The following is an 18,002-nucleotide window of genomic DNA, read 5'->3' on the forward strand; positions in this document are numbered from 1 at the left end:
TTTTCAGAGCAGGTTGGGGAAGCCTCTGGGGACCATTGTGTGAAGGCAGGGACTGCACGTGATCATAGCTCTGGTGTCAAGAACACCTCTGGGGGCCTCTCTCCCACCTTCAGTTCCCACTCATACCTCCTCCCCTCTAAACTTCCCCCTAGGCCCACAGATCCTCAATCTCCTGCTTTCAGAACCTCATACAGGCTCTACTAACAGCAGCGTTTGTCAACTTTTTTCCTACCATGTCTCAAGTGCATGGTCACTGTCACCCCAGTAACAGTCTCATCACATGCACAGATTCCTAAAGTGAATGGGATGAGGACACCTTCCTTTTGGAGTGGAGGTGATAAAGGGAATCTTGTATTTTGAAAACCGTTGAACTCCACTCCCCCTTGAAAAACACCAGCCTTCAAGATACACTCCAGCCTCCTCCGCCTGCATTTTGGAGCCTTCATTTATTGAACACCTACTGTGTGCTAGGCTCTGGGGATGCACGGATGAGCCCAGATGGATCAACTCACAGACCTGAGAGTCTGGTGGGGACTATACTAATGGAAGTGTAATCACACACTGGGTAAATACACAAAGGAAAGTGAGAGTATAACTGAGGAATTCCACAGCCCTGGGGTCAGGTTAGGTGGCTGGCTCTGAAGAAACAATGCTTGAAGAGCTGAAGGATGAGTAGGAATTGGTCAGGTGAAGGGATTACAGTGGAGAAAAGTGTTCCAAAAGTGATAGCACCTTGTGCCATGGCAAAGGCATCCCATCTCCCAGGGCAGAATCATCTTAGGAGTCATTCTTGATACTTCCTTCTTCCTCACCTCCCCCACCCAATCCTTCACCTACTTCTGTTGATTTTTATCTCCCAGATATATCTGTCCACTTCTCTCCCCTGCAAGCTGCCTCCTGATTGGACTTGCTCATTTTGGTCTCTCCAGTCCCTAAATAGTAAGCAGCATAATCTTTTCCAAACATATAATGTATTTCTATGCTAATCTAGTTTCTCCCTTCCTACATTTTCCTATTTTTTTCTGCGCTCAGGGTTCTCTGCTCATTGCCCCTGGGGATGCACATATGTGGCAGATTCAAAAGTAGAAAAGCTGGTTTATGTGTTTCAAAAGCTGAAACCCTGAGGGGAAGGGAATGCCTCAGCAGAGACAAGTATCTTGACCAAGAATAGGAGGAGGGAGGGGCCTGACACCTGCTTCTTGGCAGGGTCAGCAGAGAGGAATGGCTCATGGCTTTACAGGCAGGCAAGACCATAGGCAGCTTACAAAATATTCCCAGGTCTCAAACCCGAAGAGACACAGTGTAATCCATAAGACTGAAGAGGCGAGTGAGACAGGATGGTAATGTTTTAGCAGTGATTACTGTTGTTTGAGGGCTGGATGCTGTCCAACCTGCCTCTTCCCCTCCTGCCTTCTTCCTAACCCCTCACCCCCACCCCAGCAAACTTGTCCTGCTAAATATATGGAACTGTGTTCCAACCTCAGAAGGATTAAAGTTCAACTTGCTTCCAACTGCCTAAGTAGAATGGAGCATTCAGGAAATAACGTCATTGCATGTCTGAGTTTGTGGACTAAATTTCATAATTGCCACAGTGCCATACACTTTTGTCAATTGACTTTTTAAAATGTTTTTATTGATTGATTGAGAAAGAAAGAGAGAGAGAGAGAGAGAGAGAGAGGGATTTCTTGTTCCACTTATTTATATGTTCATTGGTTGATTGTTGCATGTGCCCTGACCAGGGAACAAACCCTAAACCTTGGCATATTGTGATGATGCTCTAACCAACGGAGCAGGGCCAACTGATTTTTTTTCTTTAATCAACAATTAAAAAGTTCATCCAACACATATTGTGAGCACCTGCTAATGCCAAATAAGAGTTGTAGTGCTAGGAATACTGTTACAGAAACAGGGGTGTTCCAAAAAACCCCAGAGTTTGCGGCTGGGGGATGGGGAAAAGGAAGCAGCTTTTAGAATGCCTCCACATGTCTGAGACTGGTGGCTAGTGTCTTTTTTTTTATGCAAAATGGCTTTAATGCATCCAAAGCCTCAGGTAGATGGGAGGGGACTTGGACCAGGGGATGGTATGGAGAAAGCACACAGAGCCTGCGTGAGGTTCTGTGAATGGTCAGAACTGGTTACTGCACCCACTGCATCAAAGGACGTAGTCAGGAATTTAAAAATAAGCGGCAGACATTTTAGGCAGGCTGACTGTGCGGATTTGACTAAGGTTGAGGCTGACTATGTGCATTTGACTGAGGCTGACTGTGCGGATTACAAAAGGACTAACTATGCAGTTTACAAGGAGGCTGAGAATCCACGAGGTTCTGGATTAAAAGCTGGTGGACCCCATAACACAGACGAGGTCTCCCCAATCAGGATTGAATGACTGGCAGCTACTGGTAAAGCTGAACTGTGTTTGGAAAGTAGGGAAAGGGTTTCTCTGACTTTTATAAAACTAGCCTCGTTTGGTAGTGGGGGGAGGCAAGGATATGTGTTTATGGGTGTTTTAAAGAACATAAGACTTAACAACAGAAATCTGCAAATAACTAAATCTATATAACTGTTAAATAAACAATTCTTTTTCTTTTCATTAAACTCTGGTATTGAGAGTTATAATTTTGGCGGCGGGCAATCGGGCCCCTAACTAAAGAGCCCCTGGGTTTGTTTTCAATTGGAGCAACCCAGGGGTTCTGTAACAATACGGCAATTACATGGACCCATTCCTCAAGGAACACACACACACACAAAACCTCAGCTTTTCTTTTCTTTAACATTTTATTTACCCCTGGCCGCTGTGACCCAGTGGATTGAGCATCAAAACTTCAAACCAAAGGGTCACTGGCTCAATTCCTAGTGAGGGCACATGCCTGTGTTGCAGGCCAAGTCCTCAGTTGGGGGTGCGGGGGAGTGCAATAAGCAACCACACATTGATGTTTCTCTCCTTATCTTTCTCCCTCCCTTCCCCTCTCTCTAAAAATAAATAAATATAATCTTTTTAAAAATACTATATAAAAATTAATGTACTCATTTATTGTTAGAGAGAAGGGAAGGGAGGGAGGCAGAGGAACATCGCTCAGCTGCCTCTCGCACACCCCCAACTGGGGACCTGGCCTGCAACCCAGGCAGGCACCTGCCCAGACTGGGAATAGAACTGGCAACCTTTTGGTTTGCAGGCCAGCACTCAATTCATTGAGCCACACCAGCCAGGGCAAAACCCCAGCTTTTCTACTCTCCAGTGGGAAAGACAGGCCATAAACAAAGAAATAAATATATTAAGTACAACTTATGATAAATTCAGGCTGAGTTCAATAATAATTGGAGTGAGAGATAATAAATAAGGTGATAAGAAAATACCTCAGGTAAGGTGAAATCTGAAGGATAAGAAGGAGGCAGTCACATCATATAAACACCAAGGGGTAAAGTGTTCTAGGCCGTGAGATGCACAAGACCTTCCCTTGCTAGAGGAAGTTGGAGCAGAGAAAACAAGGGGAGAAAGGCATATATGAGGTGGGCTGCACTAGCTCCAGGCAGGGAGCTGGTAGGAGATTTGGTCTTAATCTAAGAGAAATGAGAGCTAGTAAAGGATTTAAGCAGGAAGAGACATTATTTACATTTTTTATAGGACAGTTTGACTACATGGGAGAAGGTTGGGGAACAGATTAAAGGGGAAATGGAGGAGGGGAAGGAAAATCAATCCAGAGGCTATTGCAGTTGCCTGGTTAGGACATGTTGGTAACTTTTGACTGGGAGATGGCTGTGGAGGTCTAGAGAGATAGACAGAGTTGAGATATATTTTGATTTAGAATCATACGATTGGATTAACAATTGGGTGGGTAGAGGGGAAGATGGTGGTGAGGAAAAGGAAGGAATCAAGGAAAACGCCCAGGTTTCTGGACTGAACACATAGGTGGGTAGTTCTGGGATGGGGAAGTCTGGAGAGGAACATTTATGACTTTTTTTTTTCTCTACAGGATAAGGAGAATCTGAAGTTCCACTTGAGGCATGTTAAGTTTGAGATGCCAATGAGATATCATAATATAATATAGTCAGCCCTCTGTATCCACAGGTCTCACAGCCACAGATTCAACCAACTGTGGATCAAAAATTTGCGGTAAAAAATCCCATAAAGTTCCAAAAACAAAACTTGGATTTGCTACGTGCTGAGTACTATGCTGAATCCACATGAATGAAGTGATATGTAGGCACACCCTGCTGTCGCCTCTATGCAAATACTACACCATTTTATTTTTATTAAAAATTTTAAAAAATTATCGATTTTAGATAGAGGAAGGGAGACTGAGAGAAACATCGATTTGTTGTTCCACTTATTCATGCGTTCACTGGTTGATTCTTGCATGTACCCTGACTGGGGATCAAACCCGCAACTTTGGTGTATGGGGACAATGCTCTAACCAACTGAGCTACCCAGCAAGGGCACTAAACCATTTTATTTATTTTAAAAAAATTTAAAATGTTTATTGATATTAGAGAGAGAGTAAGGGAGAGAAAGAGAGAGAGAAAAAGAGAAAGACAGAAACATTGATTGGTTGCCTCCCATGGGCGCCCTGACCAGGGATTGAACCCACAACCTAGGTATGTGCCCTAACCCAGAATCGAACCTGCAACATTTGGTGTAAAGGACGATGCTCCAAATAACTGAGCCACACCAGCTGTGGTATTGGATTTTGGTATCTGCAGGGATCCTGGAACCAATCTCCTGGGGATACTGAGAGTAACTAGTTAACATTTATTGAGTGCTTAACATATGCCAGGCACTAAGTACTTTATATCCATTAACTCATCTAATCCTCATAATGACTGTGAAAAGGTATATGTATTATTTATGGTCCCTTCTCTATAGCTGAGTGAATTGAGCCACAGAGAGGTTAATTAATTGCTCAGGATCACACAGCTTGGAAGCTGCAGACCAGGACCCAATCCCAAGTGGTTGGGCTCTAGGAGTCCTGCATTAACTGCTGCCTTCCACTGTCTCTATGGTATCCAAGGAGGCAAATGGATGCCCGCATGGGGAGCTTGGAGCAGAGGTCCAAAAGCCAGAGGGTATTAAAACCTGGCTGTTAAAACATGGGAATTGAATGGGCAAGACAATCAAAGGGGAAAACAGCACATTAGAGGAATAGAAGAGGGCCCAGGACAGAGGACCCTTGGAATTAAGCAGAGGAAGACCAGGGAAGGGAGACAGAGGAGTGGGCATAGAGGAAGGCCAAGGGTGAGGGTGCTGTCACAAAGGGCAGGATAAGTGATGGTCCCAAGGGGGTGGAAACACAATGTCAAAAATTGCTGAGGGTTTGTGAGTAAGCTTCAGATTGAAAAGTGACTGTTGGCCATGGCAACCTGGAGGCCTCTGGGGAGCTTGCCAGGAGCAGCTTGAAGTTGTGAAAGAGTGGGGGCAGGAGCAGACCAGAGTGGCTGACTGGCCTATGGGAAGGGAGGAAGTGAAATTCAGAGTGAGAGAACTCTTGACAAGGGGAGCAGAGCAATGGTGTGGCATCTGTTTGGAGATGTGAAGTCAAGGGAACTTCTTTCTTTTTAAAGAACTCAAATACCTAAACATGTTTGTATGTTGATATGAAGGGTACATTAAACAGAGGATAACATTTGATAATGCAAGAGAAAAGGTATTTCTGAAGTATATAGCTTTTCTTTTTAAATTATTTTAGTATAAAAACATATATAGGGAGGGGGGAGGGAGAGAAGGGGATAAGTAAGGGAAGGGTCTAGTCAAGGAACGTGTATAAATGACTCATGGACATGGACAACGGGGAGGGATATGATTGTGGGAGAAGGGGTGGGCTGGGTGGGGGGAGCAATGGGGGAAAAATGGGACAACTGTAATTGAAAAACCAAAAAATAAAAATAATAATAAAAAAAACATATATGAAAGGAGATAGAAAGGGAACCTCCACGTACTTATCACCCAACTTCGACAATTATAAACTCATGGCCAATTTTTTTTTATTATTATTAAATTAAGTTTATTGGTGTGACATTGGCTAATACATTATATAAGTTTCAAATATACAATTCTGTAATGCGCCATTTGTATATTGCATTGTGTACACACCATCCAAAATCTAGTCTACTTCTGTCTCCATTTATTTGGCCCTTTTACTCTCTTTATCTTCCCCCCTTACCCTTTCCTCTCTGATAATTAGCATACTGTTGTCTGTGTCTATGAGTTCATTTTTGTTCGTTGCTGTTTTATATCCCACATATGAGTGAAATCATATGGTTCTTGTCCTTTTCCATCTAACTTATTTCACTTAGCATAGTACTCTCAAGATCCATCCACGTTGTTGCAAATTGCAGTACTAAAAGTATTTTATCCTTTCTTATGGCTGAGTAATATTTCATTGTATACGTGGTTTGGCTCAGTGGATTGAGCGTCGGCCTGCGAGCTAAGTGTGGCTGGTTCGATCTTCCAGTCAGGGCACATCAGAGAAGGAAAACTCTGACTCCAAAAAACCTCCGCTGCCTTGCGGCATACCTCTTCAGGGGAAAGGCTAAGGGAGTAAACCCCGACAGAAAATCCGGAGCCGGAGTCCCTAAGGCGGTTTGACGTTGTAGTCAACACCGGCAACTCCTGCGGCGCACCTGAAGCCAAGCTGTATTGACTCCGTCTTTCCCTTGGACCCTTCAGCTGCGAAGAGAGGGGGGGGGGGTCTGCTGCATGGGCAACAGCAGACCCTCCATATCACCCTGCCCAGGCTCTGTAGCTTCAGCTTCACTGGAGAGGACACTCCAGTGTCATCGCAAGATGTAGATTCAACACGGGAGGAGACAGATACCGTGTCACTCCCGAGTCGGACTGCACAGCCATTCTCGGCGGTGCAGATAGACTCTTATGAAGCTACACCATCGTCTCTCGAGACGGATGGCTGCCGATGATGACGATGATGACGATGACGTGTCCCACATCTTATTTATCTAATCATTCATCAAAGGACATTTAGGTTGTTTCCATGTCTTGGCTACCACAAATAATCCTGCAATGAACATACATCTTTATCAAAAAAATGTTTTCAAAAATTTTAAGTAGATACCCAGAGAAGGATTGCTCTATTCTTAATTTTTTGAGAAACTTCTGTTTTCCATAGAGGCTGTGCAAGTTTGTATTCCCACCAGCAGTGGATGAGGGCTCTTTTTTCTTCTCATCCTCTTCACACTTGTTATTCCTTCTTATTGATAATAGCCATTTTAACAGGTGTTGCTAGCAAAGTTGAGCATCTTTTCATGTATCTCTTGGCCATTTGTGTGTCCTCTTGGGAAAAGTGTCTGTTCAGGTCCTCTGCCCATTTTTATTTTTTATTTTATTATTATTTTTTTCATATTAATCATAACCTTTTTTAATGAACAAGTAGTGAATAGGACACTTTAAGATATTGTTTACTACATACTGAAATAAACAGCTCTTTTGTAAATTTAGAAACTCAGACATTTACAGTAAAATGTGCTTACACATAAATATGACCAAATTCATTTAAAGTCCCTGACAGGTCCTAAATACATACAATAGCATGTAAAAACAAGACCATGAAGTTGATGGGAAAAAATGACAAAAATCACTGAGTCACCAAAACCTCTGCCCATTTTTAAATTGGATTGTTTTTTGTTGTTGAATTGTATGAGTTCTTTATATATTTTGGATATTAGCCTCTTATCAGAGATATTGTTTGCAAATATCTTCTTCCATTCGTTTGGTTGACTTTTTGTTTTGTTTATGGTTTCTTTTGCTATGCAGAAGCTTTTTAGTTTGATGTAGTCCCATTTGTTTATTTTTGCTTTTACTTACTTTGCCTTTGTGGTCAGGTTCATTAAAGCCTCTCTGAGACCAAGGTCTATAGGTTTAGTACCTATGTTTTTTTTCTATGTATTTTATTGTTTCAGATCTCATATTTAAGCCTTTAAATCCATTTTGCATTACTTTTTGTGTATGGTGTCAAATAAAAGCCTAGTTTTATTGTTTTGTATTCGGCTTTCCAATTTTCCCAACACTGTTTATCAGAGTCTTTCCTTTCTCCATTGTATGTTTTTGGTTCCTTGGTGGAAAATTAGTTGCCCATACACATGTGGGTTTATTTCTGGGCTCTCAATTCTGTCCTATTGTTCTGTGTGTCTACTCTTCTACCAATACTTTCCTTTTAAAATTACTATAGCTTTTCCCTGGCCAGTGTGACTCAGTTGGTTGGAGTGTTATTTTATACACTGAAAAGTTGAGGGTTCGATTTCTGGTCAGGGCACAAGTCTAGATTGCAGGTTCAGTCCCTGGTCAAAGTGCATACAGAAGGCAACCAATCGATGTTTCTGATGTTTCTCTCACATAGATGTTTCTATCCCACCTCCTCTTTCTTTTTTTCTCTCTGGAATTAAAAAAAAAAGTTTTAAATAAAAAATTATTGTAGCTTTGTAGTATAATTTGAAGTCAGAGAGTATGATACTTCTGGCTTTGTTCTTTTTTCTCAAAACCGCTTTGGCTATTTGGGGTCTGTTGCTGTGCCATAGAAATTTGAAGATTATTTGCTCTATTTCTTTGAAAAACATCATTGGGACTTTGATGGGGATTGCGTTAAATCTGTATATTGCTTTAGGTAATATGGCCATTTAAACTATGTTAATTCTTCCAATCTATGAACATAGAATATGTTCTTTTTGTGTCTTTTCAATTTTTTTCAGTAATGTTTTATAGTTTTCAGTGTATAGGTCCTTCACTCCCTTGTTAAGTTTCTTCCTAGGTATTTTAACTTTTTTGTGGCAATTGTAAATATAATTGTTTTCTTTATTTCTTCTTCTGATATTTCATTATTAATACATGGATTTTGATACATTGATTTTTGTATCCTGCAACTTTACTGAATTTGTTTGTTTCTAATAGTTTTTTTCAGTGGAGTCTAGGTTTTTCTATATATAGAATCCTGTCATCTGTAAAAAGTGACAATTTTGCTTCTTCATTCCCACTTTGGATGCCTTTTATTTCTTTCTCTTGCCTGATTGCCCTGGCTCAGACTTCTAGTACTGTGCTGAATAGCAGTGGTGCAAGTGGGCATCCTTGTCTTGTTCCTGATCTTAGAGGAAACCTTTCAGTTTTTCACCACTGAGTATATTAGCTTAGAGTATATATGGCCTTTATTATGTTGGGTACTTTCCTTCTCTACTCATTTTATTGAATGTTTTAATCATAAATGGATGTTGTATCTTGTCAAATGCTTTTTCTGCATCTATTGATATGATCATGTCCTTTTTATTCTTTATTTTGTTAATATGGTATATCGCATTGATTGATTTGTGTATGTTAAACCATCCTTTTGTCCCTGGAATGAATCCATTTGATTGTGATGTATTATCTTTTCAATGTATTGTTGTATTCAATTTAATGTATTGTTTAGAATTTTTGCATCTATATTCATCACATATTGGCCTGTAATTTTATTTTTTTGTATTGTCCTTGCCTGGTTTTGGTATCAGTGTAATGTTGGTTTCATAAAGTGAGTTAGGAAGTACTGTCTTTTCTTCAATTTTTTGGACAAGTTTGAGAAGGATACGTATTAAATCTTCTTTGAATGTTGATAGAATTTACTATTGCAGCCATCTGTCTGGTCCTGTACTTTTGTTTTTTGGGAGATTTTTAATAGCTGTTTTAATTTCCTTATTGTTGATCATTCTTCATGATTTAGTCTAGGAAGGTTATGTGTTTTTAAGATGTTGTCCCTTTCTTCTAGGTTATTGAATTTGATGGCATATGGGCTTTCCTACTATTCTTTTATTATTCTTTGTATTTCCATGGTGTCCGTTGTAACTTCTCCACTTTCATTTCTGATTTTGTTTGAGTCTTTCTTCTTTTTTCCTTATGAGTCTATCCAGGTTTGTCAATTTTATTTATCTTTTCAAAGAACCAGATCTTTGTTGCATTAATTTTTCTATTGCCTTTTTGTTCTTTATTTTATTTAATTTTGTTCTAATTTTTATTATTTCCTTCCTTCTGCTGACTTCTTTCTCTTATTCTTTAAGGTAAATGTTAGATTGTTTACTTGAGACTTGTCTTGTTTCTTGAGATAGGCCTGCAATGCTCTAAACTTCCCTTGTAGTACTGCTTTTGCTGCATATCAAAAAATTTAATATGTCATATTGGTCTCTGTATCTTTTGATCTCTTCTTTTATTTTTTCTTTGACCAAGTGGTTGTTCAGTAGCATGTTATTTAATCTTTACATAGTTGTGGTTTTTCCAGCTTTCTTTTTGCAGTTGATTTCCAGCTTTAAACAGTTGTGTTCAGAGAATATGATTTCAATTTTCTTAAAATTTTTTGATACCAGTTTTTTGCCCTATCCTTGAGAATGTTCCATGTACATTAGAGAAGAATGCATTTTTTGATGTTCTGGGATGAAAAGCTTAGTAAATATTGATTATTCTCATTTGGTCTAATGCATCATTTAAGGCTGATACTTTTTTCATTTATTCTCTAGGTGGATGATCTAGCTATTTCTGTTAGTGGGATATGTAGTTCCCCTACTATAATTGTATTTTTTTTTAAGATTTTACTTATTTACTTTTAGAGAGAGGGGAATTGAAAGAAAAAGAGAGGGAGAGGACCATCAAATAGGATGCCTCTTGCACACCTCCAGCGGGAACCTGGCCCACAACCCAGGCACATGCCCTGACTGGGAACTGAACCAGTGACCTTTCAGTTTGCAGGACAACACTCAACACATTGAGCAGCACCAGTCAGGGCTATTGTTGTATTCTTACCAGTTTCTCCTTTTAGTTCTGTTAGTAATTGCTTTATATATTTTATTGTTTCCAGGTTGGGTGCATACATATTGTGTTATGTCTTTTTGAGGTATTGTCATTGTATAATGTCCATCATTGTCTCTTGCTACTTTTTTTTATCTTCAAATCTGTTTTGTCTGATGTAAGTATGGCTTCATTCACTTTTCTCCGGATGCCATTCGCTTGGAGTATTATCTTCCACCTCTTCACTTTGAACCTATGTTTGTCATGGTAGCTGATATAGGTTTCCTGAAGGAAGCAGATGGTTGGGTCTTATTATTAAATCTATCTTGCTACTCTGTGCCTTTTAAGTGGTGAGTTAAGTCCATTTACATTTAGGGTGACTATTGATATATGAGGACTTCTCAAGACCAATCTTTTTTCACCTATACCCCATGTATCTTTTCTTCCACTTGCACATTATTTTGAAGTTTCAGACATCATATCTATAAATAGTTCATCTGTAAATATTTTAGTATGTTTCTTTTAAAGGTAAGGACCATTTTGTTTTTTTAAACACAAACCACCATATCATTTACACACTTGGAAAAGCAGTAATTCCTTGTGATAACTTAAAAATGAAAAGTCTTTTTCAAACTGAGAGACAAACAAGCGTTTATTAGAGATCAATGAAAATAACCATTCAGGAATCATAAATTTTGGCTGAAACCCAAATAATGTTCTGACTAGGGGACAAAGGCAAGGGGTATTTATGAGAAAAGGAAGGGGGACAATTCCATCAATAGAAGGAAGATAACATAATATAGTGATGTTAATTCTAAATAATGTTTTTAATTTTTAGTTCGGTAATCATCTGTCCAGTAGTCATAATAACTGCTTTCTTCTTATCTTTGCAAGCAGTTTTTTGTTTGTTTGTTTGTTTTTTGAGGTGTATGTTTGCTTAGGCCCAGTCCTAAGGTGATTTTGCCCCATTTTAACATTTCAAGGTTTGAACTATAAGATGTGCAAGGCAGTTCCTCTGGCATGGCAGCTCTGGTTCCATTTTAAAGTAGCTCTGTTATCAATTATCTACTCAGTGTTCAAATTTCTAATTGTCTCATAAGTGCTGTAAGCTTTTTAACAATTTAAATCAGGAACCAATTAAGGTCCACAACTGTGATTTGTTGATATGTATTTTAAGTCTCTTTTGATCTATAGGTTTCCCTACACTTCATTTTTTTTTCCTTTGGAATTATTTTGGTTAAAGAACCCATTTATTTCTCCTATAGAGTTCTCCACATCTGGATTGCTGATTGTATTTTCTGTTAATGCATTCCTCTTTCCTTTGCATGGTCTGTGAATTGAAACCTGATCTAGAAAATTGATCAGATTCAAGTTTGATTTATTATTTTGCTTTTTCTGCAAGACTACTTCACAAGAGATGTACTTGATTCTTTTTTTATGGCAGCCAAGTTGTACTGGTTGGGACGCCTTGGACTGGAAACCCCAAATGGCTTAAGCAATAAGAAAAGCTGCATCTACCACAGCCAGAGATATAGGGGAACACCCAAGGGCCCCAGGGAGGTGACAGTTACTGGACAGAAATGTTTCCATGGCTCCAGGTTCCTCCCTTCCAGATGAATGTTTCATCATTAGCCTCACTGTGTAATGCCTACATTACAGGATTCTTATGGGGATCACAGGGACAGTGTCACCTCTCTTACAAATGAGAAAGAGGGACCAGTGACTTGCTCAAGGTCCCTCAGTGAGCACCAGAGCCAGTGCCCTCGCTCTCCTCTTTGCCTGCTCTGCACAGCATACATGTCTTGGCACGGATGACCTTTAATGGAGCCCTGGTAAGGGAGGGAGGAGGAAGGTACTGTCTGTTCCTCCCTGCCTGCAGCAGACCTTGAGGGAGCCATAATAAATGCTGTTTGTTTGATAAAGCACTTGGCTTTTGGTCTCAGCAGGAGGAAGAGCTAGAACAGGTGTGGCAGGACCAAGGAGGCCTGCGGCACCACAGTGGAAAGAGAGGTGGGACAGAGCCCCAGGGCCTGGCAATGGGCTTCAGGGCTGTGGATTATAAAGAAATCCTAGAACTTTGTCACAACCCAGCCATCTCTCTCCTGTTTCCAGGTATCTTCCTGGCTGAGTACACCAAAATATTACCAATACTTACTCACCTTAATTAAAGTCTTACTGTATGCCTCGCATTGTGCCAGGTGCTTTTCATGCACATAGGTGTGTCTTCATTCTACAAGCTGGCCTGCACTGAGTTCTGCAGATAGAGAGAAACTCAGGACAGTGCCCCTGACCTTGGAAGATGACCTTCTGGTAGGGAAATCTGACAAGAAACAAAACTAAACAACATAGTGTAACACGTGCTGTGATAGGGTGAGAATAAGCTACATGGGAACACAGAAGATGACTCAGCTAATCCTCAGCACAGCCCAGTGCTATTATCATACCCATTTTATAGATGAGAAAACAGGTTCAGAGGCGTGAACTGCCCTGCTCTCCTGCTCTGTTTGGTTCTGACTAATTTTCTTCTGGGGGGGGGGGGTGATGGATAGAAATGGGAATAGAAAGAAAGTTAGAGAGGCCTTCATGAATCATCTGGTTCAAACCCCTTATTGAAATGATGGAAAAACTGAGAAGCAGAAGGGGAAGGGAATTGCTCAGAGTCACACAGGAAAAGGAATAGATCTAGAAAGCAGCTAACTCCCAGTCCAGGGTGTTCCTTGACACCAAATGCCTTTCTCTTCTCTAGCCATCTGAAGATTTCCTGGGACCCTTCATGTGGGACCCTCCTCAGCTTGTGCTGAAAATTCCACCAACTCTTTATAGACCCTAAACTCCAGAGGGATGAGTCAGGACAGACCCTGAAGCCAGGCAAGGATGTGTGTGCCTGTTGGGGGCATATACAATAGAGTAGAATACTCACTACCTTTCAGGAGGCCCATGGAAACCCAGACTTGAGGAGAGACCAGGGAACCAGGGGAGAGTGTGAGGCCCTGGAGCCCTTCCCACTGCACCCCAGGGTCAAGGGTCGAGGGTTGAGGGTCGAGCCTCGGCTCTGCCTCCCTTCTCTGCCACATCCCTGTGGCTTGAGGGTACAGGGGGTAGGCCAGCTGGCTCCAGGCCTCTGCAGCTCTGCCACAGGCAGTGTTGTGTCCAGGCTGCTCTCCTGAAGCTAGTGGTAAATGAGTAAACTTCTGCCTGTAGGGCACTCTGGGACAAAGAAGCCACATGGTACCTCTCAGTTCTGACTTGGCCCACCCTTGCTCCTAGGCCAAGACTATGGGGGTGAAATCAGAAGCAACTCCTTGGCTCTCTGCCCACCCCCTAAATCCCATTCCAGACAGGCCGGGAAAACATTTCTCCTCTCAGTTCTCTCCCCTTCAATTGTTGCTAAGCCTCCTCCTCCCCTGACCCTTCCCCTCACTGACCCCCCACTGTGTCACCTTCCCCCACTGAGGCCCCACACTGAGCCCTCCTGGCTTTGCTGAGCCCACACCCCCTCTCCAGCTCTCTCTAGGACCCATCTCCATCAATCGTCCCCCTCACTTTTATATCTAGCTAGTCACTCTTCCTCTTTCCTTCCCCCCAGGCTAGAAGATTGGTTCCCAAGGAGGAACTGGTGGGAAAGAGTAATGACAACCCCACCAAGTCCTTTCCCTGGATCTCACAGAGGATGACCTAGGTTACTCTTACTATTTAGAGCAACCTGCTTGCTGTTCCTTGGGTCATACAGGGTGACAATATGTCAGTGTTTCATACAGAGAATTTTTGAAGCTAAGTGGAGTATTCTACTGAAAAAATCTGACTGCCATTGGGAACCTTTGCTTTAGTTTTCTTTGCTTCAGGCAAAGAAGTTTGAGATACAATAACTTTGAAGCGATTTCAAGTTTCCCCAGTCTTAAATACCTGTCCTGCGACTATCACTCCCCCTCAAGTTGCTGACTTGGCCTTGATCCCTTTTATAAGCCAACTTCTTGGATGCAGTCTCTGTGTTCTGTTCTTGCTTCTCTTGTCCCATTCACTTTTCTGCCCCCCCCCACCCCCGCCTCTTGCTAAGGCCACCAGTGACCACCTCGCTGCTTTTAATGTCATCGCTACTTCTCAGGTCTCATCTTGTCTGCCTCAGACACCAATGCCAATGCCCGCCTTCTAGAAACTCTTTCTCCCTTTGGTTTCTAGACTGACCTCATCCCCACCCTGGTTTCGGTTCCCTTTATTTTGTGTGATAACAACAGCCAAGTTTACCACTCCTGAGTTCCAGAGGTCTAAATATAAATAAGCCCCGTCACTTCCTGGACGTCTCTGCCTGGAGGTCCTACAGGCTTGCTAAACTCTGTACCCTCAAAACTGAACCCATCATTTCCCCCCAGCAATCTGGTTTTCTGTTTTGGTAAACAGCACCACCATCCAATTAATTACCTAAAGCTGAAAATTGGGATTCTTCCCCACCATGCATATCCAAATGGTTCTCAAGCCCTGCTCTTCTTGCTCCCGTAACAGCCCCATTAGGCCCTGCTCCCAGCCCTGCTGTCCCTGCTTTATTTCTGGCCCACACCATCTCATACTGGGATGGCTACATAGCCTCTTAGATGGTCTCCCACCTTCATTGGCCTCCTTTAATCCTAGCTCTGCAGGGGCTGCTGGAGAGATTATTTTAAAGTAAAACTCTGACAAGGTGCGTCCCTTTCATGACTCCCATAACACCAGAGTAGTTCTGCCCAGGAGATTCTCCATACTTGTGGCTTTTCTGAGACACTGGGCCTCATCACCATTTCCTCTCTCTCTCCTTGTTATCTATCCAGCCATGTGGAATTTCTCTTTCCTGGCCCTGGGCACAGACTGACCCCCTTTACCACTGCCTGAACCTCCTGCACCTTCTCTGAGATGCCAGTGCTTCCAAATCTTTTTTCTCCCCAGAATCACATTGTCACCAAAGGGTTCTGAGTCTGTCCTCTTTCCCTCCCTGGAGGAGCCCAGGAAGAAAACAAGGCCCCCCCCATCCTCTCTCCCCCTAGGTGAGAATATTCTGCCCAACATCTCTTTTGGTAAAAATAAAAAACAAAAAAACCACAATAGGTCTTTTTGTTCTCCTTTTCCAAATATGAAATCATAGGATTGAATGTGCTCTTTTATGCAGCACAGGGGAGATTCTGGTGTGCAGCCACGCAGTGGAAAACTGATGCTCCAAGCACAAACCCAAAAGTCACATCGTGAAGAGGGTCCCTGACACCCTCTCCCCACCCCCATGGCTCTCCCAGTCCCGACATGCTGGAAGTGCCCACACCTGCCTCTGCAGATTGGGCTTTAATCGTCTGAATCCCCAGTGACTAGGCCAAATGACCACCTAGCCTGCACCCAGTTCAGTTTACAACCTCACTTTCTTGGTTATTGAACCTCTGTTCCTAAGTTTCATCCCTAGCAGAATCCAGCCAAAACCAACCCTTGCACGGGGGTGGAGACCTGTCTGCATGCAGCACTCAGGACAAGGAGGCGCACCGGCAACTGCAAAACGAAAAGCTTTTATTGAAGAATATCAAGTGGCCCATTTTAAGGCTGCCGGTGCCTGCCCAGCAAGGGCTTTGGGGCCTCGGCGAGAGGGGGCGGGCAAGCAGCCGTGGCCACCCTACGCCGCATTCCAGAGAAGGAAGTTTCATTGTCTGTGCGGGCTGGTCACCAGGCTCCGCAGTCCCACTCCCTGCTCGCGGAGGGGTGGCAGGTGGGGAAGGGCGCGACGGGCTGGCCCTTCTCAGTCCAGTGAGAGGGTGTCTGACATCGGGGCTGGGCTGGTCTCCGATGCAAGGCGGCCCTCTGGACCGGTGGGCGCTCCAGCGCGTGGGCTGGTGGAACGCGGCTGCCCCTCAGACGTAGTCCTTGCGGTCGTAGGCTGTACCGGTACCTGCTCCTGGCCCGGCGGAGCGCGGCGCCGAATAGAGAATTTTGGCGGGTACATATTTCTTCTCCTGCGGCGGGCACGAGCAACAGAGCAGCGCACCCCCCAGCAGCTGCAGCGCCGCGGCCGCCCAGCCCACATACAGCCCAGAGCCTATCTCGCGCTTCTGCGAATCCGGCACCAGGGGGTTGTAGAAGTCCTGGACGATGGTGTTGGCCGACCAGGACACCGGCACGAGGGTGAGCAGGGCGGCCAACAGGAAAAGCACGCCCGCCACGATGGTGATTTTTGCCTTGGCAGTGTCGTCCTGCACGCAGTTGGTGCACTGGGCGCCCACGAGCGCCACGAGGAGCCCAAAGGCAGCCAGTAGGATGGCGACTACGATGAGGGCGCGGGCCGCCTGCAGGTCCTGCGGCAGCGCCAGCAGCGAGTCGTACACCTTGCACTGCATCTGGCCGGTGCTCTGCACCACGCAGTTCATCCACAGGCCCTCCCAGGTGATCTGTGCTGTGATGATGCTGCTGCCGATGAACGCCGTCACGCGCCACATGGGCAGCGCGCAGCACACGATGGTGCCTAGCCAGCCCAGCACGGCCAGCGCGGTGCCCGCGATCTCCAGGCCCATGGACATGGCTGCCGCTCCAAAGCCGGCTCTGCCGGGCGTCTCCGGGTACGGGGACGACGAGGGGCCGCGTCCGCTGGGCCTGGGCAGGAACTGCGGCGCGCCCACTGACTGACGCCCAGACCGACGGACCGACGGACCGACTGACGAACGCGCGCTCGCTAACGGCTCCGCTCTGCCGGCTCGCGCTGCGGCTGCAGCTGCACCTGCCTGTGGCTTCGTGGGCGGATGGCGGCGGCGACTGAGCTGGCCCGAAGTTGGAGCGGATTGGTTTTAGATCCTTGCCCAGCGCTCCGGCGGGGGCGGGAGGGGCCGGAGGGGCGGAGCCGCGTTCTCCCGGACCTGGGGACAGTGACGTGGCCCCTCTTCCCACCTGGACTGGGCCGAGAGTGGCGTACCGCCCAGGGGTTGGGGGCGGTGTGCCGACAGGGGGCGGGGCCTGGGCCTGAGCCCCTGCCTCTCTTTCTCTCCTAGTCCTCCACTGCTCGGAAACTAATTCCCCGGGGCCGGTCAGGGATGGGGTGCAAATCACAATCTGTTTGGCCCGAGCTCCCGCATTTTCGACGCCTTTGGCACGGACGGCGTGGTGAAGGGGGCGCTGTCAGCAGCGCGGGATCCCCGGGAACTGGAAGGGGCCGCGTGGATGTAGCTGTGGCTGTTCTCTGGAGCGAGCTGCGTACCTGCTCCTCGGTTCCTCCAGCTTCTGAGGCAGCCCTTGCCACGCCGGATCCCAGCCTGACGCAGGC

The 18,002-nt window shown here is 44.5% G+C and overlaps 1 protein-coding gene across 1 annotated transcript; it reads right to left on the minus strand.

The window, feature by feature from the left end:
* Positions 1 to 16,244: 16,244 nt before the first annotated feature.
* CLDN3 (claudin 3) lies at positions 16,245 to 17,518 on the minus strand. The gene has a single exon (XM_090279117.1). It carries the CDS (start codon positions 17,263 to 17,265, stop codon positions 16,603 to 16,605), a length of 663 nt encoding a protein of 220 aa, XP_090135243.1. The 5' UTR covers positions 17,266 to 17,518; the 3' UTR covers positions 16,245 to 16,602.
* Positions 17,519 to 18,002: the final 484 nt, after the last annotated feature.

Source organism: Furipterus horrens, unplaced genomic scaffold (assembly GCF_987537825.1).
Source record: "Furipterus horrens unplaced genomic scaffold, mFurHor1.1.pri manual_scaffold_5, whole genome shotgun sequence".
Lineage (NCBI taxonomy): Eukaryota > Metazoa > Chordata > Mammalia > Chiroptera > Furipteridae > Furipterus > Furipterus horrens.

What these genes read in the sequence shown, in the direction of transcription:
- CLDN3 (XM_090279117.1), bottom strand. Translation starts at nt 17,265, where the DNA reads ATGTCCATGGGCCTGGAGATCGCGGGCACCGCGCTGGCCGTGCTGGGC.